The 25,239-nt window shown below is 48.5% G+C and overlaps 1 protein-coding gene across 8 annotated transcripts in view; it reads left to right on the top strand.

The window, feature by feature from the left end:
- The first annotated feature begins 1,614 nt into the window (after positions 1 to 1,614).
- Positions 1,615 to 25,239, top strand: part of map4k4 (mitogen-activated protein kinase kinase kinase kinase 4) — a 61,132-nt gene continuing 37,507 nt past the window's right edge. For 3 of the 8 annotated variants that reach the window (XM_062457713.1, XM_062457712.1, XM_062457714.1), the window contains exons 1-2: positions 1,618 to 1,951; positions 2,240 to 2,305. In XM_062457713.1, coding sequence (XP_062313697.1) covers positions 1,895 to 1,951; positions 2,240 to 2,305 — 123 coding nt within the window. In that variant the 5' untranslated portion in view covers positions 1,618 to 1,894. Of the gene's footprint in view, positions 1,952 to 2,239; positions 2,306 to 25,239 lie in introns of all 8 variants that reach the window. The other 5 variants (XM_062457715.1, XM_062457711.1, XM_062457706.1 and 2 more) reach the window with 4 other exon arrangements.

Below are 25,239 nucleotides of genomic sequence, written 5' to 3'. Positions count from 1 at the left end.
TCCATTATCTGGGTCGTAGGTAGCTTACTTGAGAGAGGCGGCGCCTTCCAGCGAGGGGGCCGAGCTTCAGCTCCTTCAGGCGACACGCCCCCCCCAGTCTCAAACAGAGAAGACTGCTGATTTTCTTACGATTTCAAAGCCTAATTTAACATACTTGTCGGTGTTTTTTTTCATTCGAGTTTGGATGGGTAGTTAATAATACATTATTCTGTGGTGTGGTGACCTTGAAACTCGTTTTTAATTCCACTTTACAGGATCTTTAAAAAAAACCTGCGGACAGACTAGACCAGGCCACACTAGATTAAACCAGACAAGATTATAATAGGCCAGATTAGACCAAACTAGGCCAGATTAGGGCAGACAAAGACAGACTAGGCTAGGTTCGACTTGAAGACATCAGATTAGACCAGACTAGATCAGAAGATATCCAATTAGACCAGATTAGACCTGACAAAACCAGATTAGACTAGGTTAGACCAGGATAGACCAGACCATATTAGAACACACTAGACCAGGCTAAACCAGACTAGCCTATGATATAACAAGTTCATTTAGTTCACAAAAGTTCAAGACAGGACTTGGGTAAACATAGTATTAGAACACTCTTAAGTGTTCTAGAACTCATAGAATTTTTTTTTTGCTGAACGTGTCACACATGAACGTGTCCTTGTCTCCTTGTCCCCTCAGGCTGACGCTGAGCATTGTAACTCTGTCTCCTTTAACCCTAGTCAGACTACCCTGAGCGCCCAGTCTGGAATGGCAGGTAGACCTAGCATCACCGAGGATGGGATTTAACGGACCAACCCCACAACAATCCCAGAGTTGACAGCGCTGGTGAAATATTTATATCACTGCTTCCATTTCACATGCTCTAATTACCCCTTAGCATGATGTGTGTAACAACCTATTTTAATGACAGGTTTTCTAGTTGGGTAGATTCTCTATGCTTAACAGCAGTTCTTAAATAAATATAAAGTTCAGTTAACTGTCATTGTAAAAAGGCTGATAAGAACCATAAAAAAGGCCTTATTTTACACACCTAGGAAGAAGTGGGAGGAGGGGGATAGAGGTGGAAAGAGAGAGAAAAAGTTAGGGAAGAGAAGCAAGGGGAGAGGGAGTGTGAGAGGGGGGGTGTTAGTAACACAGTCTTACTGTGTTAGGAGAGGAAGCACGAGAAAAAGTCAGAAAGTGGTGTGAAAAAGTCAGAGGGAAATGAATTAGTTAGTCAGTCTATTGAGGCCCTCTAATGATATTTGAGATTGGCCTACTACAGGCTTTATCAAATGACAGCAGAATGGCTCAACCTATGGGAGGTATGCTAATACATTGTGGACAGGAGTAGATCATGATGTGGGATTATGTGGATACATTTCCACTGTTAAAGATGGGGGAGGCCTTTATCACATTATGTTTACCCTCCATTGCCCCTGCAGACTCTCTCTCTCTCTTTCTCTCTCTCTCTCATACACTCACACAGGACCTTCCAGATTCAGCTTCCTGTGTTAGAGATGCTAGCTATAGTGGAGTGAGAGCGCGAGGGAGAGAGAGAGAGAGAGAGAGAGAGAGAGAGAGCGAGAGAGAGAGAGAGAGAGAGAGAGAGAGAGAGAGAGAGAGAGAGAGAGCGAGCGAGGGGGGGGGGGGGGGAGCAGGCAGGAAGGCAGGGCGGAGAGACTAGAGACAGCAGCTAGAACTGCCAGTCGCGGTAGCTCAATATGGAGTAACCGCGTCGGTTAGACAACGGCGTCGGGAAGTACAAAGAAAAACCCGCTTAGGACCGAAATTGTTTAACCAAGGAATAAGAAAAACAACTCAACGATGAGATACGGCGTTGCAAGTTAACAATCATCTTGACGGAGATAAAATATACTTTGCGATTTCTATTTATTCTTGAAAAATGGCGAACGATTCTCCTGCTAAAAGCCTTGTGGACATAGACCTCGCATCTTTGCGGGTGAGTGCATGTTATTGAACGAGCATTCAATGAGTGCATCATTGCTTTCCTAATTTATCAGTGGTCTTTTACGCGATCACTCCTAAACACCTACAAAAGCATTGACCAAACGTGCCAGTTCTTGTTATAGATACACATTCAGAAAAAATGTCATTTACTCTTTGTTTGCAATACACATTTAAGAAAAATCATGTGCATCTGCCCCATAGAATGGAGACCATGCTGTATTAATAATCACACAATCAATCACAATTTGTTTTACCGTATAATGTGTTACTTTTTATTTAGGACCCGGCTGGGATTTTCGAACTAGTGGAAGTGGTCGGCAATGGCACCTATGGACAAGTATACAAGGTTGGTGGGCTTTCGTTTGGATACTGCATCAAACACTGAAAACTGTGTAGCAAAATAGGCGGAAACTGGCACAAACATATTTTTCTCCCAGACTTTAGGTGACAATTATACCCCAGGATTTGCGATGCTTCTAGGCTAATGCTTAAAAACTGTCCCCGAGTTTCCTAGATTTCTCATGTTTTATTTAACAAAACGACAGTTTATCAATCCGCCAAGACAATCAAAGAAGCCTTTCATCTCACCAAGTTAGCCCCTCTTTCATACTTAGGTCCTATGACCGACATCTGCATGTGCTCTACTTGGTGGGAACGCAATGATTCCGCATAACGTGCCACACCGTTATGTCCGTTTTATACAGTGATGATGGGTTATCCGTACGACACTGATTAATAACCTATTTGGGTGGCGTTTGATGAGGTAGTGTGTAGTCAGTAGTGTGTCACTGTTAGCAGAGAGCTCTTCTCGATCTCAAACTGGATGATCAAGCGGCGTAGCCTGTGCTACATCACATCCTGTTGTGAGGATGCTGTTGCCTGGTAGAAAGAGAGGGAAGGGAATATGAGGTATGCCCGGACTTGTTCGCCTCTGCAGAGCGACTTGCATCACTTGCGTGTGTTATGGATCATGGCTTGGTTGTATAAAACGATATGACAGGGAAAACATTAGGCATTAAAATGCATTTTGTTCCTTTAACAGACGCAAAAGGGACATGCAAATAGTGCACTTAAACTGTAGGAAGTACAGTGCACGTTGTGGTGAATGGTTTAGTTATTGATGATTGCCTTGGTTTGTTATGTGGTGGTGATTTCTCATCAAAGTCCCAGTAGGCATCATGTCTGGTGTTGACTGTGTAAGCATTCAAGGCGTAAGCTAGCTATGCCTGTGTAATAACATTACATAACACAATACATAGGCCAGTAGGCCTTCCCACCCACCTCCACATCAACCAGATGCATCCATAGAGTGCCGATGTAGGCTACAGCCTGGCTTTGGAGTGAAGTTTTAGAGATTAGACAAAAGTGTGCATAAATCAGGTTCCGCAGGAGAAGGTTGTACTCTGAGCTACTGCAGAGGTGGAGAGTTGAAAAACAGAAACATTTTCCCCTGAGAAAACGGTCCGACTGCCCGCAGATTCAAGATGTGACAAATGGTTTTCTCCGGTGTGTTATTCTCTCTTCTAAGCTTTCGGGCCGTGCTAGTCTCTGGGTGTGGGCTTAGCGTTCCTTCTGATGGCAGCGTTGCCTTTTGTAGACACTAAAAGCCTCCCAGTGGCCATTTTCTTTTGAGTGGAGGGCGTCCCTTGTTCTGAGGTCTCTCGTGTTTCTCCTCCTCTGGGGAGGGTCAGGTACACACAGGGATGTTTCATGGTACTGTGTATAACAGAATATAGGCAGCTTGGTACTGTGTAAAACAGAATATAGGCAGCTTGGTACTGTGTATAACAGAATATAGGCAGCTTGGTACTGTGTATAACAGAATATAGGCAGCTTACTACTGTGTATAGCAGACTATAGGCAGCTTGGTACTGTGTATAACAGGATATAGGCAGCTTGGTGCTGTGTATAACAGAATATAGGCAGCTTGGTACTGTGTATAACATAATATAGGCAGCTTGGTACTGTGTATAACAGAATATAGGCAGTTTGGTACTGTGTATAACAGAATATAGGCAGCTTGGTACTGTGTATAACAGAATATAGGCAGCTTGGTACTGTGTATAGCAGAATATAGGCAGCTTGGTACTGTGTATAACAGACTACAGCCAGCATGGTACTGTATATAACAGACTACAGCCAGCATGGTACTGTATATAACAGACTACAGCCAGCACGGTACTGTGTATAACAGAATATAGGCAGCTTGGTACTGTGTATAACAGAATATAGGAAGCTTGGTACTGTGTATAACAGACTACAGCCAGCATGGTACTGTATATAACAGACTACAGCCAGCATGGTACTGTATATAACAGACTACAGCCAGCACGGTACTGTGTATAACAGACTACAGCCAGCATGGTACTGTATATAACAGACTATAGCCAGCACGGTACTGTATATAACAGACTACAGCCAGCACGGTACTGTATAACAGACTACAGACAGCTGTACTGTACTGTGGTTGCTGGGCTGGGAAAACATCAAATTATAATGCATATGGATGGACTCTGTGGAAAAGGCCTGAGGCTGGCTGGGATAAGGCCGGTGTGTGTTTGAGTGTTTGTGTGTGTGAATTTGTTACTACTGTGTGCATTAAAGAGAGTGAACAAAGTGATCCTAGTTTGCCTATGTGTATGTATGTCTGTGTGTGTAGTGAATGCCTGTGTGTATTTATGTCTGTGTGTGGTGAATGCTTGTGTGTATTTATGTCTGTGTGTGGTGAATGCTTGTGTGTGTATGTGTGGCCTAGGGAACAAAGCCACACCACTGCATTGAAAACAAGACTATTTTGCTACAAGGGGGTGAATATCTTCCTTTCTGTGTAGCTGTGGGCCGAGAAGGCCGCAGTGCAAATGTTTCATTAAAGGGGAACAAGTGGCTTTAGAGAGGCGCTGTAACACAAATTGGCCTTGACATTTTGAGTCGAAGTTCCTCAGGAGTTAGTGAATCATCTCACGTGCTCCAAGTTTGGCAGAGATGAACCAGGCTCTTCCTGCTATCCCCCACATATGTCTATATTGCTTGTGTGTGTGTGTATACCTGTGTGTGTCTATGTGTATGGCTTTATGTGTGTGTGTCTGTATTCATGTGTGTCAGTGTGTATGTCGATGCATGTGTGTGTATGCGTATGTTCATCCCTTTATCACAAAGGTGCTGTTGTCCAGAATGTTCTACCCAATTGGAACTGCGTGAGGTAAACACAGTCGGGGTTCAAACCCTGCCCAGCCACACAGCCAAGAGGCAACATGGCAGTCTGGGATACTCCCCTCCAGGAGGAAATGGTTTTAACCCAATTATGACGATGCTTAATTACCCAGTACTCTCTGCTACAGGTAATTTCTGCATCCATTGAATGAGCTGCAGTGTTGTACATAATTGCCTCTCAGTAAATCGGTCATCAAACAAGGGTGTTGTTCATAAAAGGTACAGAAAATGACAATGCAGGCCGGCTGGTTATGTCCTGCTGGCAGTGGATGATTTCATGTTTGTGAGACCTGAGGAAGTAGCAAAATAGCGGAAGTTGTTGTTGTTGTAATGAGGAGAAGTTGGCGGTTTGGCCTGGCCACAGTCTCAACCACTTTTGAGTTCCCCTCTCCATATGACACTCCCAAACGCTTGTAGACACGAGGCACATGGTGCTGGTGTGGAAAGCACGAGCTGGTGGACATTCATCAGCAACCGTCTCTAAATGGAGGGGGGGGGTTGTCACTGAATTGCTTCTCCTGAGGTTCCTGCCACTTCCTTCTCTCTGACAGTTTTTTGGCATTTTTTCTTGTCTTCTCTGACGGTTTAATTCCGTTGGTTTTAGGTGCTGATCTGTGGGTGTCTGTGAAGCCCTCTGTGACCCTGTAGGTTGTCCTGTGTGTATGCCTGGTCTGGTAGTGAGCGAGTCGGAGGGTCGGGTTGAAAAGCCTCAGGAGAATCCTTGTGTTGTCCATTATCCTGGTCTAGTGATGTTATAAACCCAGAGTAAACCTGGGTTTACCAAATATTTGATTCATTAAGGTAACTATCCATGGTTGCTGTACACATTGACTGTTATTCTCGTAAACCTGTGTGATAAATAATTGTCATACTGGAAAATGCAACTGCACCTTAAAATAGGAAGTGTACTATAAAGACCTGTACTGTCAGCTTCTAGAACTTTTCCTCCTAGAGATGCATTCCTGACCATGTTTATCACCCTGCACTGCTGCTGGTAGTGGTTAACACCTAGCTCCCCTAACAACCTGCCCCAGGTGAACACATATACCCGGGCAAGCAGGGAAGCACTGGTAGCTGGAAGTTTGGACTGGATTTGATTAAACCCCTGTTTTATAGAGAGCTCTCCAGTTTGTCCCAGTGCCAGGCCACCCAAGCTCTGAGGCTCCCTGAAAACCTGCTGTGAAAGGTGGAACAATCTGCAAGCAGATAGCGGCCCTGCCCTCACCCCCGCTCCTGCTGCAGTGGACTGATCCTGACTGTGGAATGCAGGGCCTGGGATGGGTCCACAGGAGAGAGGAGGGGTGGAGGAGAGGGGAATGGGGAGAAAGGAGAGGACGGAAACCATAAAAGCAAAAGGCAGAGAGGAGGCAGAGAGGAGGAAAGGCTGAGGGAACGATGGATGAAGAAGTGGATGATGACAGCGGCGGTTAGATGACTGAGCCCAGCAGGACGCAGAGGAACAGGGGCGAGGCGAGAGAGGGGGAGGGGGAGAAGGGCACTCGCTCCTGAACTCTCAGCATCTCTCTTCACAGCTCGCGTCACATGACTCACAGCTCGGGTCACGTGACTCAGTGAGAAGAGGGGGAAGGGGAGGAGGGGCGGGCGTCACGGATGCCGTAATCGCGCAGGGTGATACCATAAGTGAAGAGAGAGGCAGAGAACGGGAGGGAGGGATAGAGAGAGCAAGGGAGGGAGGGAGGGGGGAGTTGGAGAGAGAGAAGGATGAAGACATGGAGGAGGGAGGGGGTGAGAAAAGAGACAGAAATAAATAGGAAAATGTGTGTTTGCCACTGTAGATGACATATTCTGGTGTTCACCCAATCTCCTGTTTAATTCTGGATGGGTGGTATGTTCCTCCATCTGGCTCAGGTAGTACGCAGCTACCTGGAACCCACTCACCCTGAGGATTGTCTCTGATTCTCCATGCTATCCCGGCCCCTGCCATTAACCCCCTCCCCCAAACCCACACCACCCCCACCCCCCTTCTAGCCTGCTCCTGCCCCCCATTAGCATGTTAACCCCCTGTTTACCACCCCCGGCCTGTACCACCTCCAACCCCCCCCCCCTAGGATTGTTCCTGGGCCCGTTGCTCTTTCCTCTAGCCTCTTTCCTGTATATTTAGATCTTGTCCTCCGCCTTCCCGGATGTTATTCCCCCTCCACCCGGATGATAGTATCCCTGCACCCACACACCCGATACATCATCGATCTATGTACCGTGCTCCTGGGCCTCTTGGCTAGCTGCCCCCTTTGCCCCGGCTGCGTCAAGCCATTCTCAAGAAAGGATCATGATGGGATTATGAAGAGTCACCGATGCGGGGAGGGGAGATCGAGGTGCGCTCAATGCGCTCCTTCGGTGCGACGCACACACACTGTACACGCACACGCTCACACAGACACACACCTGGCACATGAGCCTCGACAGCAGAAGCTGTAAATCAGACCGCCGACCATCTTAAACCTCATTCCTATTTGAACCATGATCGTCTTTATGTCTCTCTGCTCCTCTGTGTTGGCGTGGATGCTGATTGTTATATAATGCAGTCAGTGTGTGTTGGTGCACTGGTGAACCGGCCAAACAGACTAACATATGAGACAAAGGGATAGAGAGCCTTTTTAATAATGTGAAACTCGCAGACAAAGAGACCTCTTTTCCTTCAGAGAGTGTGAGAATAGTGTGCCTATGTGCACAGGCAGTTGATAGCTGGATGCAGTGATTCATCCCAGATTCAAGTTGGAAGCAGTAATTATTCACTTGTCGACGGGTAGAATTGTGTCTTTGTCTGGAAGGCGGTGGTGTGGCATGTGGAAGGCAGGGAGGTTTGGGCTCAGGCTGATTTGAGGATGGAATGTGGAGACATTCTCAAGTGTATGAAACGCAGCCGCATTTTAATTTGAACCTACTGTAAATGACTTGTTGTGTAAGACCTCTCGCCCCTCTCTTATTGTCTTTCTAGCGGTCTCTCTCTCTCTCCTCCCCCCCCTTAGAGTTTCAGTTCTAGACAAAGTGCCTCAAGGTAGCTTTTAAATGTACGTGTTCTATCTAAACTATAGTAGGGATACAAATGTATGCCTAAGTAAGGGTTGAGCCGTGTAGAGAGACACTCAGACACACTTGTGCCTCGGTCATTTTGTCAGTCATGCGTGTCCAACGTGTCTTGCTGGCCCCCGCCACACGTGACACACACACACTCATGATGTGTGAGGTGGCGGGGCAGCAGCATTGAGTCAGATAGTCATCTGTCGTTCTTTATGTCGTTCTTTATCCCTATCTTTCTCCTTCACCCCTCCTCTACAGTATTGATCCACATAGTTGGCTAGTGTATCGAGGAGCCAGACGCTCGTTAGCTCACGGACGGCAGCTCTCTATCAATGTATCAGTGGCCTCCTTCTGACTGGTACAGCAGAGGAAAGAGCCTGTCTGTCTGGAGCCAAAATGGCCACCGTGACTGCTCTCAGCTAGCATGTGTGCGGCTGTAGAGGCGGGAGACAGTGGAGGCTGGCACGTCGACTGGTACACATTTCCTTCAGTTCCGTATGATGTTATTTAGCTTAGCATAGTCTTTGAAGATGAATGTTGTTATTAGCATGCCAACGTGAGGAGGTCTTCGGCCTATGTCTGTGTCCGGCCTTATGACAGTCGTGGCTTGTCTGAGCCTTGGGCTTTAGTGGGGGCTTGGGTAGGGACAGCCATCTGGAGGGGTTTGGGTGGAGTGTGTGTGTGTGTGTATGGGGAGGGGGGAGTGTTTACAAGACTGTCTGTGCCCACAAGGCTTCTAGAGAGATTTGTTTCAATCTGTGAATAGATGAATAGCAACAGGTATGTATTGTTCTATGTGACTTTGCACTCAGTGCTGAAGCAAAGATGGACGTGTGCGTGTGTGTGTTGTTCTTTATTTGACTTGGACTCTTTCTGTTTCAGAGCTCTTTAGTATCTCTGTTCAGGAGGATCATGTGATGGCTGTCAGTGAGGGCTTTGTCTCGCTAAAGTTGATTTTCTGACCATGTCCCCTAAATATCTGGTTTCTTTGAATAAGTCCATCTTGATGTTTTTTTTTAACACAATTACGTTTTAAGATGTTGACATGAACTCCAAATCCATCCTTCCTGAACACACATACACACACACCACAGATAAACAAACACACAACAACACATAAACGCACACTGATGGAAACAAACACGTACACACTTTCTTGAACAGACTAGTTGCCGGGGTCCCCAGCTCCGGCAGACTCATAATAGTTGTTGTTCTTCATCAGGGACACCCTTCTCCCTCCCTCCCTCCCTCCCTCCCTCCCTCCCTCCCTCTCTCCCTCCCTCCCTCCCTCCCTCCCTCTCCCTCTCCCTCTCCCTCTCCCTCTCCCTCCCTCCCACAGCTCTCTGTCCCTCTTCTGTCCCTCACTTCCACCCTCCTCTCTCCTACCTCTCTACCTTCTTTCTTTTCTCTGTCTCTCTCTCTCTCCCTCCCTCCTCTTTCCCTTCCCTCAAATCAAATCAAAATGTATTTGTATAGCCCTTTTTACAAGCAATGTCACAGAGGGCTTCCCTGTCCCCCCTCCCTCCTCTTTTCCTCCTCTCTCCCCCTTCCCTCCCTCTCTCCCCCTTCCCTCCCTCCCTCCTCTCTTCCTCCTCTCTTCCTCCTCTCTCCCCCTTCCCTCCCTCCTCTCTCCCCCTTCCCTCCCTCCGTCCCTCCTCTCTTCCTCCTCCCTCCCTCCCTCCCTCCTCTCTTCCTCCTCCCTCCCTCCCTCCTCTCTTCCTCCTCTCTCCCCCTTCCCTCCCTCCTCCCTTCTCTCAGGGCAGCTGGTTCATACGACTGAGCCTCATTAGGTTTGTTTTCATCTGATTCACAACGCAGAAACTGTCATGTGGCAGCCACCAGGGCCTCTGATTGGCCAGGAGTTGCACAGCACTTCCTCTTGTAGCCAGGCAGACTTGATAAAGTCCCACCAGGACAAGAGCTTCAAACACACACACACACACACACACACACACACACACACACACACACACACAGGCTCACACACTCACAGTTAACTCTGAGTTGAGAAACGACTGAGTTGGAAACTGAGTGTGACTTTTGTGTTGGGACAGGATTATGCTCCTGTATAGACACTGGCCCTACCACATTATGTAACACTACAGTAATAATGTATTCATCTGCACATAACTTTCTCTCCCTGTTAAATGGGCATTGAAACGCACACACACACGCACAGTCTCCCTGACAGTGGAGGCGTTCAGAGAGAGACTGCTCTGCTCTGTTCGTAGGCGTGAGATGGATGCATCCTTGGCTTGAGCGTGTTCACACCAGGGCAGGAAGAGACAGAGGCACCACTGCTGGGGGTGCCTCTCTCTCTCTCTCTCTCTCTCTCTCTCTCTCTCTCTCTCTCTCTCTCTCTCTCTCTCTCTCTCTCTCTCTCTCTCTCTCTCTCTCTCTCTCTCTCTCTCTCTCTCTCTCTCTCTCTCTCTCTCTCTCTGCTAGTCTTTCTCTTACTGTGCCATTTCTGTCTTTGTCCTGGTATATATATTAGAAACATGTATGTAGAAGATGTATGTAGAACATGTATGTAGAAAACAAACCTCTGCTTTAACAAGCTACGGGAGAGTCACTGTTGGTCTACTCTTCCAGCCAGCCTGTTCAACCTGCACTGGGGTTTTCTAAAGAAAGAGTGAGAAAGAGAGTTGTGTGCCATGGGGTAGACAGTGGCAGTGGCAGTGGTGTGTGAAGACTGAGGGTGAGCGACCTGCCCTAAATAACCTGGCCTACTTCTTTACTGTACTGAGCTTAGAGGCTGACACTATCGTGTGTGTGTGTGTGTGTCGGCATTGCACATCCACTGACAGGACCGGGTGACATAGCGCTTACTGCACGACATGCATAGCACCAAGAGTTATGAGGTGTGTGCCTAGGTCGGGTGTCTTTCAGATGAAAGTGTGTGACAAGGTGCCAGTTTCAGAGTGGAGGGACCCGCGTTTTGACTGGAGCTTTGGAACCAGTGGAGGTATTCAGGCTGAGGGACTGACTGTCAGCTGATGTCGCTCACTAGTTCCACACTGTCCCTTCCTCTAATTCTCTCCCTTTCTTTCTTTTTCTCTCTCTCTTTCTCTCTCTCTGTCTTTCCTTTTTCTTTGCATGGTTTATGAGGGAGAGGAGAAGCGGTAGGCCAGGGTCAGGGTGGGATGAAGGAGTCAATAGTAGTACATAAATGCAAGCTCAGTCTGTTCATCAATGCGTGTGTGTCTGTATGCCAACATGTGTGTCTTGGCAACCAGTCAATAGTGCATCGTATACAATCCTGGGTCGCACAGAGGCATGTGCTCTCCCCAACCCCTCCTCCGCCTTCTCCTCCCTGCACTCCTCCACCTCCTCCCTTTCCTCTCTGAGATTTGGAAATCTCCATATCCGGGAAGGCCTCATTCTTTGTTTTACCACCATGCCATCATTGTGCACTGTAATCATTCTGTAATCGCTCTGACGCTCTCCCTCCCTCTTTCTATCTGTCTCTCCTCTGTCTTTATATCTCTTTTCCCCCCTCCTTCTGACTAATGCCCCATCCCCCATGTGATTAAAACAAGCCCTTGGCAACCACCGTTGTTTTAGTCCCATAGCAACTAGTGGGGCATGCTGGGATAGCTGCTATTTTTGTTAGTCCCCTGGGTGAAACCAGCTAGGGAGGGGAGGAGGTGTCCGGCCAGGCCAGCACGAAAGGGTTAAGGGTGTTAGAGGTGTGAATAGGAAAGTCCTGCTAGTCTCTCTCTGTCTCCCGAGGGCTGACCTGATAGAGAGCTGGTCTCTCTCTCTGGTGTCTTGTACAGTCTGTAGTCCCCCTCTGTGTCTCTGTCCCCCTCCTCCATCCCCTCTCCCCACTCTTCCTGTCATGGCCGCCACCAGAGAACCTCCATCTCCAGCTCCAGACTTGAAGCCCAGGCCTATTTTTAGGGAAATATTGTTTGTGTCCGGAGCCGTGTGGTGCAAAGCATCATGGGAGGACGTAGGGATGGGATGGCTGATGAGGGCTGATGCAAGGCAGAGGCAAGTCCACCTGGACAGCAGATAGACCAGTCAGCTGCATCCACTGCCTGGACCCACATATGGTTCTGCTTCTCTTTCCAACCTCGCTCCAATTCTTTCTCCCCCCCCCCTTTTTTCTTCTTCTACCTCCTCTATCCATCCCGTTCCCCCTTCTTGCCATCTAGATCAATTATACATAGCTGGCTGTGTTCACAGAAGGCTGTGTCAGAGCCGACGAGAGGCAGAACCGTACTGGGAGCCTTGTTAACCAAGCCGAATAGCTCTGGCACAGGACAAGTTAAATGCTTTTTTCTCTCTCTCTCTCCGTGCTCTTTCGCTGTGGGTTAAGGGCTATTTATAGGACGCGCAGAAGCGCAGCTGAATTGTGGGTTAGTATGTTGCGACCTGGGGGCTGGCTTCACATGTTATGTGTTCCTGGTTGACTGAGTCTGGGTGAGGCTTGTGGAGCTAGGCTGAGCTATGCTAATCTAGGTTAACATAGACTAAGCTATGCTAAGCTAGGCTAGTACAAGGACTAGTGGGGGGTGGGGGGGGGGGGGGGGCGAAGGCTAGCCAGCCTTGCACCTCCTAGTATTTGCTTAGTTTAAGGAAAAACAACATTTCATCAACGACCAAGTCCACGTCTTTCAGAGAGGGCTTTAAGCCTGAGCCCCCTTAGACTTGAAAACACACTTGTGACCACACGATGGCTCTTACATGCTCATACTCTCTGACATAGCAATAATACACACTAATACACAGGCACACACACACACAGCAGTGAAACAACCCAGGCCCTGTATGTATGTTTGCAGAAGGAAGAAGCAGGGTGCGGTGGCAGTCATGAAGCCTAGCTCTGGACAGAGACAGACAGACACCACACTATTATTAGACTTCTGCTTCACGGTTACTATTATGATTGGGTTGGGTATTATAAGTATGAAAACAAGGACATATTTAATCTAAGACAAACACAGGTTAGCCCCTCTCCTGGAGCGAGGCACAAAGGCAGGTCTTTTGTACGGTCATTGTTGACCTTGTATTTCTAGCACGTTCCCTTAGCTACATCAGCGCCTTAGCAAACGTAAGTGGTCCTACTTGACAGCCTTGTGGTACTCTTTGGGTTTGGCAGGGTGCCACTGATTCCATCCCTGGGACAGGAGTGGCAAATCTGTCACCCTTACACTAAGAGGGACATTTTTGTGCCCTCCTGTGATTTGTACTAACGCCTCTTTTGTTGACCTGTTGGTATGTGTCGCTTTACACAGCAACAGGGTGAAACTTTTAATTATAGTATGTCTGTCTCACAACTCTGTCAAGTTATTCTGATGCCTTTCTTATGCATCTCACAAGGTCCTTACTGTCAAATCTTCCTTTGTGTCATCAGCCTAGAGAAGACTCGCTAAGTTTGCGTTGTGGCGGGGCGTCGACGACGCTCCACATTTGGAAAAAGAGGACCCTGACTGTTCGTTTCCATGTCGCCTGGGCAAACGTTGCCTTTCCGTAGCCAAAGAAGGTCCACTCAAACCATTTGTGCTGTCTCCAGTGGTGCCTGAGCTTAGCGTAGTGCCACAGGAACAGCGTTTCTGGTGGTGGGGAGGTAGTGGTGGGGTGGGGAGGTTGGGATGGCGAAAACCTCCACCTTATTGTCACGGCCTTGCTGTGGCGTGAGGAACAGATCCCCAGGAACAACACTGCAGCCTGGGCTCCTCCCAGGGGCCCGCCACCCGATCCCCCTCCTGGGTGACGGCTCTCACCAGCCCGCCGCTTTCTTCTCTCGGTTCATATTTTTACTGGCGGTTAAAAAGGGCTCTGTCTTAATTAACAGAACCTCGCCCTCGCGAGCAAGTCTTTTATTATCACAGCCCGCTGTGAATATGAACCCCTCTCATTGCACACCCTGTATTTACCACAACTCGGCCATTCCGCGAGGTGATAAACCCACTCGTGTAGAAAGTTCCAGCGGTCGTGATATCGCCCACCCTCATCTAACCAAAATGGAGGGTTGTTGTTGGAGCCTTGAAGATCCCCTGCAGGCTCCGGATAACAACTTCCTGTCTGCAGGATGTAGGAAATGACAGGCTGCGGAGAGAGATCTTGGAGAGTTTGTCATTTAGGGTTCAGAATAGCTCTGCTCTGGTTTTTTCATGTTTCAAGATGTTTCATGGAGTGGAATGTTTAGATTTACGCTAGCTAGGGTCTCCACTGTGGAACAGGAACTCCCTTCCAGTTACAAGCCAGGATGGATCTTAAATGGAGAGGAAGGAGAAGAGAACTGATCGAAAGGAAGCACATTAATTTGAATGTATTGGGAGGGCATGATTCCATTGACTGGTTCTATGTCAAATCAGGCTGTGGAAATAGGAGTCTTATGGCCACTCTTGACCAATCAGAGGACAGAGTAGTAGAGCACAGCTGAGTGGACAATCCTTTTCAGGCCAGGCCTCTTACCAACTGAGAAGGGCGGAGCCACACACACACACACACACACACACACACATAAATGCATACACACATACATCGACACATACAGCCACTCACTGGAAACAAAGACACGTGGATGCAGGGATGTAGGCTGCCTTCGAAGAGACCTTTGTGACCTTTAACCCACGAGAATATGGTTGCTATGGTTGATGAGTTTTGACGTTGGCCTGTTTCCGTGGTGATGCAAGGCTTGCACTTCATGCTGCAACTGCAGTAGGATGCCTGGTGGGAGCCAGAACAAACACTTAGTTCTCTATGACTGCACTGGTGTCATGAAACACACACACACACACACACACACACAGGCAAGTGCATAAACACACACACAAGTACATACACGACACACACAGGCTAATACATAAACATACAGAGTCAACAACGCTCACCTAATTACCCATTCAATTCGCTCCCCACACTCCTACACACCCCTGCCACATGCTTGCAGGACTGGTCAGATACGTGACGCTACACACACAAGAGATCTGCAAACAGATTCATAATGACGGTAGCAGACACATACTGAAACAGATAGTCAATCCTTACACACACACACACACACACACACACACACACACACACACACACACACACACACACACACACACACACACACACACACACACACACAGTACTAATACACTCAGACTCAAACTCTCTCTTTCCCACCCATGTCTGGACAAAGAACAGGTTTTGAGAATTGATGTCAACATTAACCATGCCACAGCCATGCCATGAAGAGGTAGAAAATACTTTTCATTATGATTCTGCCCTGCCTGTGTCCTACATTTACATTTAGTAGACGCTCTTATCCAGAGCGACTTACAGTAAGTACAGGGACATTCTTGCCCAAGGACACAACGTCATTTTGCACGGCCGGGAATCGAACTGGCAACCTTCAGATTACAAGCCCAATACCCTCACCGCTCAGCCACCTGACTGATGTCCTGATCCAGTCCTGCCTGTGTCCTGATCCAGTCCTGCCTGTGTCCTGCCCGTGTCCTACCCAGTCCTGCCCGTGTCCTACCCAGTCCTGCCTGTGTCCTGATCCAGCCCTGTCTGTGTCCTACCCAGTCCTGCCCGTGTCCTGATCCAGTCCTGCCTGTGTCCTACCCAGTCCTGCCCGTGTCCTGATCCAGTCCTGCCTGTGTCCTACCCAGTCCTGCCCGCGTCCTGATCCAGTCCTGCCTGTGTCTTACCCAGTCCTGCCCGTGTCCTGATCCAGTCCTGCCTGTGTCCTACCCAGTCCTGCCCGCGTCCTGATCCAGTCCTGCCTGTGTCCTACCCAGTCCTGCCTGGGTAGGACACAGGCAGGGCTGGGAGAGAAAGCCATGCTCCTGTTAAGGAGTGTTCTCCTTGCATCACTGCCCAGGAAAATAGGCCAGCCAACTAGCCAGCCAGCGGCTTCTCACACATTTAAAGACAATGGATGCACAGCTGGTCACTACTGGCACATACGTGTAGTCAGCGATGCTGTGTCAAACACGTGTTGTTCATGCTTGGTGTGTGGTTGGTCGACTGTGCCTGAGTACACTGGGACTGTGGGTGTTCCATTTACAAAGATGGGCATGAGGTCACTGTTAACGTTGTCAAGTGCAATCAGTAGTTCAGTGTGTACTGAACTGGGGTGTAATAACTATAAATACACTTTTTATACAAAGTCTCCTAGTGTTGTGTTTTGAAGAGCTTCTCTCAGCCTCTTGGTGTTTTCCTCCTGTTCAGAGGTAATCCCAGAGTCACCCAGTGGATGAGTGTGGGATCTGAGCGCAGACCCTCTCCCCCAATAAGCGCTAACGAGCGCTAACCCAACCATTAGCACTCCCCACTACTTTCCGAGGGCAGCATCAAGGCTAATGGGTAACCCACAGACAGCTCACTGCTAATAAGCTAAATGACCCCCCGGCGTTAACCACAGACAGAGGTTCCAGGTGAATTGTAGTCAGGCTGTGTCGCTTGATGGATGGATTGACGAAGGAATGGATTCTTGAATGGGAAGAAAGACATATAGACAGACAGACAAATAGACAGACAGACAACCCAACAACCACTGAACTCATTTCTTCTCTTTCTCTCCATTGCTTTCTCTCCTTTTCAGTTTTTCCATTCATGTCCTTGGTCTCCCCTGTCTGCATTACTGTCTCCTCAGTGATCTGTTCTGTACCAGTAGCATGTAAACAGCCAACGGCTCTCGTATGATGTGGTATATGGGGTGTGTGTGTGTGTGTGGGGGGGGGGGGGCGTAGCAATAGATGGGGGATAAGACTTCTTAGAACCAGTGTGGTCGTCTTGAAGGAGTTGAAAGGGGGGTCTGGTGGGCATGGAGCCAGCTGTAGGCCTGATATAAACACACTCTTCCTGTGCAACGTTACCCAGACATCTCCTGTGTCTCTCCATAACATAGTGTCCTCGTATATCACACCGGCCAACTTCCTGTCTCTATGGCAACTCTTCTCTACTGCATAAACAATAGGGTCAAAGGTCATGTATACAGTTGTTTCAGTGCCAGATGCCCTTTGTGGCTAGTTGTTGCTCCAGTCACCTAGTGTGGTACAGCAGGTGACTGTAGACAAACAAATGAAGAAACAAACATTCTTTATTGATACCCCAAGTGGGAAATTGCAGTTTAACGGCAGCAGTGAGAAGGGTTATAACAATATCAAAGCAGGTAGAAAACCAGTATGGAACCTAAATAAATAAGCACTATAAATGTGATTACAGATCCTAATTGTTAGCCTAAGTGAGTTTGTTTGATGTACAATCTGATTAAAGTACTCGCATACTCTTAGCCAAGGCCTCCGCCAATGAGTGTATGAAATCAAATCTTCGGCCCGTGTGTTCTCTCTTCCTGGACCAGGGGGAGTTAGGGCTCTGGACGCCAGCACTCAGTCAGGACGCGGGTAACGGCGTCAGACAGCGAGCTAATCCCTCTGTGTGCTCAGGACTTCACAGGGATTTATCCAGGGTCTCGGGCCAGGCCCTGCGGCCCAGGGAGGAGAGGGGGGGGGGGGGGGGGGGGACTTGGGGGAGAGAGCGGGGCTGCCTCTCCACCTTCACCTCCGCTGGCTGTTGTTGCTGCTGATCCTCGTGGTTCAGAGGGCGGGCTGAGGAATGTCATGAGGGCAAGAGTCGGCGGGAGGGTGGAGGATTGCTGGCTTCTCTCCCTCCTCTTCCTCCCTCTCTCCCTCCTCCTCCTCCTCATCCTCTTCCTCTGTGATGCATGGATGATAGAAGATTGGATCAACGGTTCCCCAGCCTCAGACTGTCTTCTCACTTAGTTGAAACTATAGCTGCTGTTCAATAATACAAAACCAGAACCGGGTCATCTTGATTTTATATTTAGAAACTTGAGTCGTCTCCTCGTGATTCTGAAGGCCCAATCTGGTAGATCCTTGTACTGGGGAGAAACGCCTGATGAAAAATGCATCTGGTGTCAGATCATGTGACCTGAGTGAAACTCCTATGCCGTCAGAAGACAGCCCGCTCGGACGGAGAGCCAATGATCTCTTCGCACACTGAATTGGATGATGTAATACCCTTAGAACGGATGTTTCACTGGATCCGATTAGTCCACTGTTAAACCGTTGTTTATGGCGGTTGGAGCTTGTCTCTGTGACCACTGGCAGAGATGTGTTCATTTACTCAGCACTATCTGGGGAGCTGATGTTGGAACACCTCTCATGCTATAATGTGTTGCTGGCTGTAAACCATATCTGTGTGTGAGTGTGTGTGTGTGTGAGTTCCAGCGGATCTAAAAATGGACCTGTAGGTCTTACGTGATGGAAAGTTGTCTCACTGCCCAGAATGGAGACCCCTTTTACTACTGTAACCTATCATATAGCAGCTACACACACACACACACACACTTGCACGAATGCACGCACACACACATATCCTAGAAAGAGAGTGCTTGTTTTCTCTGACCATCACTCACATGTTCACCCTGCTTCTTATTTCGAGTAGCTCAACACACCTCACCTGAAAGTGACAAGTTGACAAAGTGAAGAAACACTTGACAAGTGGTGCGTGTGTGTGTTTTGTAGCAGAACCGCACTAAAAGCTCTCTGTCTGTCTTCGGGCAGACCAATATAGTTTCAGCTGCAGTGCAATGATCAATGGTGGTTTATCATCGACTGGGCAGCCTCCCACACCCCTCCGCTCCTCGCTCCCCCTTTCCCCTCCACCCCTCTGCTCCTCACCCTCACTCCATCCCTCCACCCCTCGCCCTCGCTCCCTCCATTCCTCCAGAGCCTGCCTGTTTTCTTGGTCTACTTACACAGAGCTCCCTGTTCAAACACACAGGCAGACCAGCCTCTATGGCAGAGGAAGGGAGATGGAAGGAGAGAGAGAGGAAAGAGAGGTAGAGGGAAAGGGAAGGAGGGAGGGAGAGAAGAGAGGAAGAAGAGACAGGGAAAAAGAGGGAGAGATAGAGTGAGGGAAAGAGTGACAGAGAGGGAGAGGAAGGGAGATACAGGTGCATCTCTGCATCTCAAACCACCTCCATTTCAATCGAGTATTGTGACCAAACCCACCTCACCCTGAACCAACCAGAGCCTTCTGAACCTTTAATCCATATCTGAACAACACATTCATCACATCTATAGCCACCTGCATTTCCACACCACCACCAAGACCACAACACCATCACTTTTAGACTCCAAATAATCAGCATTTCAAAGAAGACATAGAGCTCTTTTCCCCTTTATTGTATTCTGTGAACAGTCTTCTGGTAATGCAGTCAGTGGTGGTAGAGAGACAGGGATGGAGCCATGGGAGAGCACAGGGACAAAGACACCGCAACATGCAGCAGTATAGTAGCTCTTAGAGTCTGGGTGAGGCAGCACGATACAGCACAACACTATCTCTCCTTTCCCCTCTCTCCCTTCATTTTCTGTCCTCTCTCTCTCCCTCCATTCTCTCCTTTCTATCTCTCCCTCCATTCTCTCCTTTCTCTCTCCCTCCATTATCTCCTTTCCCTCTCTCCCTCCATTCTCTCCTTTCCCTCTCTCCCTCCATTCTCTCCTTTCCCTCTCTCCCTCCATTCTCCCCCCTCTTTCTGTCTCACTCCATTCTCTCTACTCTCCCTCCATTATCCCCTCCCTCGATGCTCTCTTCTCTCTTTCTGTCTCACTTCCTTCTCTCTCCTCTCTCCCTCTCTTCCTTAGTGAGATGGTTGAACAGCATGAGAGCTCCCTAGGGACAACTCTACCACACAACTCTCACAGGCCTCGACAGGGATGCCCATAAGTGTTCCTGTCGTGTGTGTGTGTGTGTGTGCGCGTGCGTGCGTGCAGAAACTGGAAAACAGCATCAACCGAGACCCAGTTCCAGTATAGCATGTCTGGTCTGGTGTCGATGTCAACATGGTTGTTTCGTGGTTGGCTCTGGAATGTGTATGCATAGCCTGGTGCTCTATAGTATCCTAGTATGAACAGCAGTGTAGATGTGTTCTAGTAAAGTATCATGTATAGTGTTACAGTATAATAGTATGTACAGCTGTGTAGATGTAGCGTATGTAGTATGTACTCTAGTGTTACAGTACAAGTAGTATGAACAGACGTGTAGATGTCTAGTTTCATGAGCAGTAGTTTAGATGTTTAGAAGATGTTCAGAGGTTTTGGGCATTCTGCCATCTGGAATGCAAGGTCTTGCATTAATTACTCCTCCACACTGGTGTCCTATTGTTTTCTCCATGGTGTGTGTGTGTGTGTGTGTGTGTGTGTGTGTGTGTGTGTGTGTGTGTGTGTGTGTGTGTGTGTGTGTGTGTGTGCGTGCGTGTGTGGGAGGAACGCTTGAGTGCTCTGCAGCAGTATGTCACCCAATGTGTGTGCGCGTGTGTGTGTGCGCGCGTGTGTGTGTGTGAGGCAGACCATCAGCTTATACAGCAGCAGTGTCTCCAAGCCTAATGATGGTTAGCATCGATAGCATAGCCTGGTTATTGTACAAAGCTAGCATAGCCTGGTTAGCACAGCTAGCATGGCCTGCACTACTATAAACACCACTAACAGCAATATATTAGCATGCTAAGACTAGAGGACTTGCAGTTAAACTCAACTGAGTGTTGGCAGAGACTGTAAATAAGTTTTGGGAGCAATTTGGTGAGCCCACAGTGTGTGTGTGTGTGTGTGTGTGTGTGGGGATGGGGGTGGTGGGGGATGGGGTGGTGGTGGTGTGTGTATGTGTTTGGTCCCGGTGTGTGAGACTTCTTTTCGGACAAGGGGTTCTTTATGGCATCCCTCTGGGCTTGGTGGACTGGACAAGGGGCCAGGTGCAGGCCTGTATGCATCTCTACTGGGTACACATGCACACACGTGCACACACACAAAAACTCTCTCTCTCATTCTCTGTCACACACACATGCGCGCGCACACACACTCACACACACTTTATCCTGGCCAGACAGGGCAGAGTTCAGTTTTTCTGTGTGTATACTATATACTTGTTTATGTTACCCTCATCATCTTTGTAGCCTGTGAGAATGTTCACATACTATTTATATGTGTGTGTGTGTGAGTGTGTGTGTATGTGTATGTGTGTGTGTGTGTGTGTGTGTGTGTGTGTGTGTGTGTGTGTGTGTGTGTGAGTGTGTGTGTGTGTTGGTACAGAATGACTATATTCCTCTGGTATTTCCTCAGGGAAGTGCAGCTCTCTGTTCTCCATTTTATCTGGCCTACATCTTCCTGAGAGACACATGACATCCTGGGCCTTCCTCAGCTCTGATCCTCCTCTTCTTCCTCCTCTCTCTCCTCTTTCTCCTCTTCACCCTCCTCTCTCTCCTCCTCCTCTTCACCCTACTCTCTCCTCTTCCTCCTCCTCTTCATCATCCTGTCTCTCCGCCTCCCCCTTTTCTTCCTTCTCTCTCCTGATGCTGTTGTAGTGTGTTGTGGTTTCTGCCTTCTGTCCTGTTTTCCAATCCTAACCTAAATGAACCGTTACCATGACTACGCCTCCCCTGTTCCTGATGGTCATTGCATCACTGCAGAGCTAAACCAATCAGCTTACGTCAAACTCCTCTGGCTGTCTGAACTGCCATTTGCTATTACGGTTGAGACAGGGGTAAATGGTTAGTTAAGGTAGGGAGAGGGTATAGGTGGGGGGGGGCAGGGGTGTTGTCCAGACAGGAACCCCTTAATGAGACCCCCAGATTAACCCCCCGAGTGCCTGGCTCCTGGGTCAGCCCCCAGCCGGATTACTGGTTGTAGTTTATGAACTGGAGGGTTTGTGTGTGTGTATGTATGTGTGTGTGTGTGTGTGTGGGGGGGGGGGGGGCTGTGTCCTTGTCCCCTCAAACAGCTTCATCTGAGGGTGACCAGGGAGGGGGGGGGATTAGGGGGGTAGGGAAGTTAATGGAAGCTCTCTGCACTTTGGGACTTGTCGCAGCGTTTTTAAAATGGCTCCTGTGAGGGAGCGTTGTCTTTAAATGTTTACTGTTTGTGTCTCGTGTTAGTTAGTTAGTTCTCCCAAAGACATGTCACTAGTTTACTGTGTGGATCCTAATCCCTGGCTAGTTTACTGTGAGTATGGGGTTCATGTCAGCCGCTGTGGACTGAATCAACGTCCAGCTAATAGGAATGAATTTGGTTTCGTAGTAGTCAGTGGTGATTATCAAAAGACCCTGGTGTAGAATGGGCTGCGGAGGGGAGATGCGTACGTCACGTGGTCTAATCATGGTTTGCACACGTTTCCATCAGTAGCTGCTGTGATTGGTCAGTGCAACTTCCTGTCTGACAGTAACTTAACACTATAGGCAGAAGCAGGGCAGCATCATGTACTTAAGCTATCCATTTACTGGACATGGAGAGAGAACATTAAGAGGAAGTCAGCTGTTGGTCAAATAAATATTTAAGCAGTACGGTAAGTATAGTCTTTGTGAGACATACATAAATACATGCATACATGCATACATACATACAGATAGATAGATAGACAAACAGACAGCTAGTCAGATAGATAGACACATGGAAATAGTTATGACTCCATTTTCTCGGAGTACAGGACAGCTTCATAGTTAAGTAACTGCACAATGTGAGGTCACTTTTATCACCTTTCTCTAGCAGCGCCTTCCCACGCACACTCACGTTTGCTCAGACACACACACACACACACACACACACACACACACACACAGACAGACATACACACACACATAGGGATGCACATACACACACACACACACACATAGGGATGCACACACACACAGACATAGGGATGCACACACACACACAGACACACAGACATACACACAAACACACACAAACAGGCACGCGCACACACCTGGGCACACACACACTCAGTGAGAGGCCAGCTGGGCTGTTGCCAATCAGCTAGGATTTATTTTCACTTCAAAGACGAGTTTGAAACCCAACCTCAGGAAGGAGAAGAAGAAGAGAACGATCGAGGGGAGAAGAGAGAGGGAGAGACAGAGAGAGGGAGAGAGAGAGAGACTGAGAGGGAGAGAGAGAGAGAGAGAGAGAGAGAGAGAGAGAGAGAGAGAGAGAGAGAGAGGGAGAGAGAGAGAGAGAGAGAGAGAGACTGATAGGGAGAGAGAGAGGGAGAGAGAGACAGAGAGAGAGACGGGGGAGAAAGGGAAGGAGAGAAAGACAGGAAGGTAAGGAGAGAGAGAGGAATGTACAGAGAGAAAGAGAAAGAGAGAGATAGATTGAGGCAGGTAAGGAGGGAGAAAGAAAGATAGATTGAGATAGAGGACAGTAAGGAGAGAAACAAGGAAGAGAGAGAGAGGGGGAGAGAGATGCTGCAGGGCCAATGGGAGGACAGGAGGAGAGAGTAGGAGGACAGTAAGGGAACAGAGAGAGAGAGAGACAGAGAGGAAGGTAAGGTGCGAAAGAGAAATGAGAGGGAGGGCCTCATTGAGAGCTAGCCTAAGGCTGACACTTAGTAGATGCTCGTCACAGCCTGTCATGATGTCAGGGGAGCCACACAGGTGCTGCCGCCATGTGTGTCTGTGTGTGCGTGACTTTGTTTGTGTGTGTGGGTTTGTGTGTGTGTGTGTGTGTTTGTGTGTGTGTGCGAGCATGTACCGTATGTGTGGTGCGTGTCCGTGAGTGTGTTTGTGCGGGGTGTTGGTGTGTGTGTGTGCATTTGTAGTGCGTGTATGTGTGTAACTTTGTGCTTGTGTGTGTGTGCGTGTGTGTGTGTGTGTGCGTGTGTGTGTGTGTGTGTGTGTGTGTGTGAGAATGAGTTTCTAATAGGGACTCATTGAGATGATAAAGACAAGTTGACACACTCTTTTACCCAGACTGGTGAATAACAGCTTAGATCAGCAAAAAGCCTCACTTCTCTCTCTCTCTCTTTCTGCCTACTTCTCCCATCTCCTCTTCGGTCTCCTTTCTCTCCCTCCCCTTCCCGCTGGCTCTCCTCTACCAGCCCCCCTCGCTCACACTGCTTTGCGCTTGAACCAGCAAATTGTTCAAAAATCCCTTGGAGAAAGGAATGTGTTCTACAAATTCTCAAGGTGAGGGAAGGGCCAGACTGAATAGGATATAAAGTTATGAGTACTGATTAAAAGTGTGGGTATGTTTGTGTGCGTGTGTGCTTTAAGTGAACCTTGGTGTGCACCCCGGCCCCAGAGGATGACTTCCATCAGCCTCCATTAAGAGGCTGGCCTCCATGTTCCTCGAGTGTGTGTTCCTCCATTAAGAAGGAGGGAGTCAGGTGGCTGAGCGGTGAGGGAAGCGGGCTAGTAATCAGAAGGTTGCCAGTTCAATTCCCGGCCGTGCCAAATGACGTTGTGTCCTTGGGCAAGGCACTTCACCCTACTTGCCTCGGGGGAATGTCCCTGTACCTACTGTAAGTCGCTCTGGATAAGAGCATCTGCTAAATGACTAAATGTAAGAAGCTGGCCTCCATGTTCCTCCAGTGTGTCTTCCTCCATTATACCATCGCTGCTGAGTCATCCCTTAACCCTAACCAACTGGCAAACACACACACACACACAGGCACACACACACACACACAGGCTGTCTCGTGGTTGAACAGTGTAAGACTTTATGTTGATTAGTAGTTTCATTTCTGCTTGGGTAGAGGATGAGGCAGATGGGGTCTGTTAACATGGGTGTGTGCGTGAGTGTGTGTGTGTGTGTGTGCATGTTTGACAAACATTAATCCCCCCAGTCATTCGACAGCTCTCAAGATTACCCTCCCCTCTCTCCTCCAGACAGAAACCCCCACCGCCCCCTCCCAGCTCAGAAAGAGTTGGGCTCCTCATCAAATCAAATCAAATCAAATGTATTTGTATAGCCCTTTTTACACGCAAGCATGTCACAGAGGGCTTCACATATGCCCATAGAACTGCCCCTCAACCAACCTAAACCCTCAAGGGTCAATCATCTCTGATAGTTCCTCATCCCTTCCTCAAGCCTCCTTGTGGAGTGTCTCTCGGACTTCCCACCTGACCACCTTACATGTACAGAGAGACTGGGACAGAGTCCGTGTTGTAGGAGTGGGTCAGTGTTTAAGGTGCGTTCATACGGTGGTCTTTCAGGCATATCCACAGGCAGCTACGGGCGGGGCAGTGCTGTGTAGCAGGTGGTTGGGTCCTACTGGGGTCCTGTACTGGGG

This window comes from Osmerus eperlanus, chromosome 3 (genome assembly GCF_963692335.1).
Source record: "Osmerus eperlanus chromosome 3, fOsmEpe2.1, whole genome shotgun sequence".
NCBI lineage: Eukaryota > Metazoa > Chordata > Actinopteri > Osmeriformes > Osmeridae > Osmerus > Osmerus eperlanus.
This window is presented reverse-complemented; position numbering and strand designations above follow the sequence as displayed.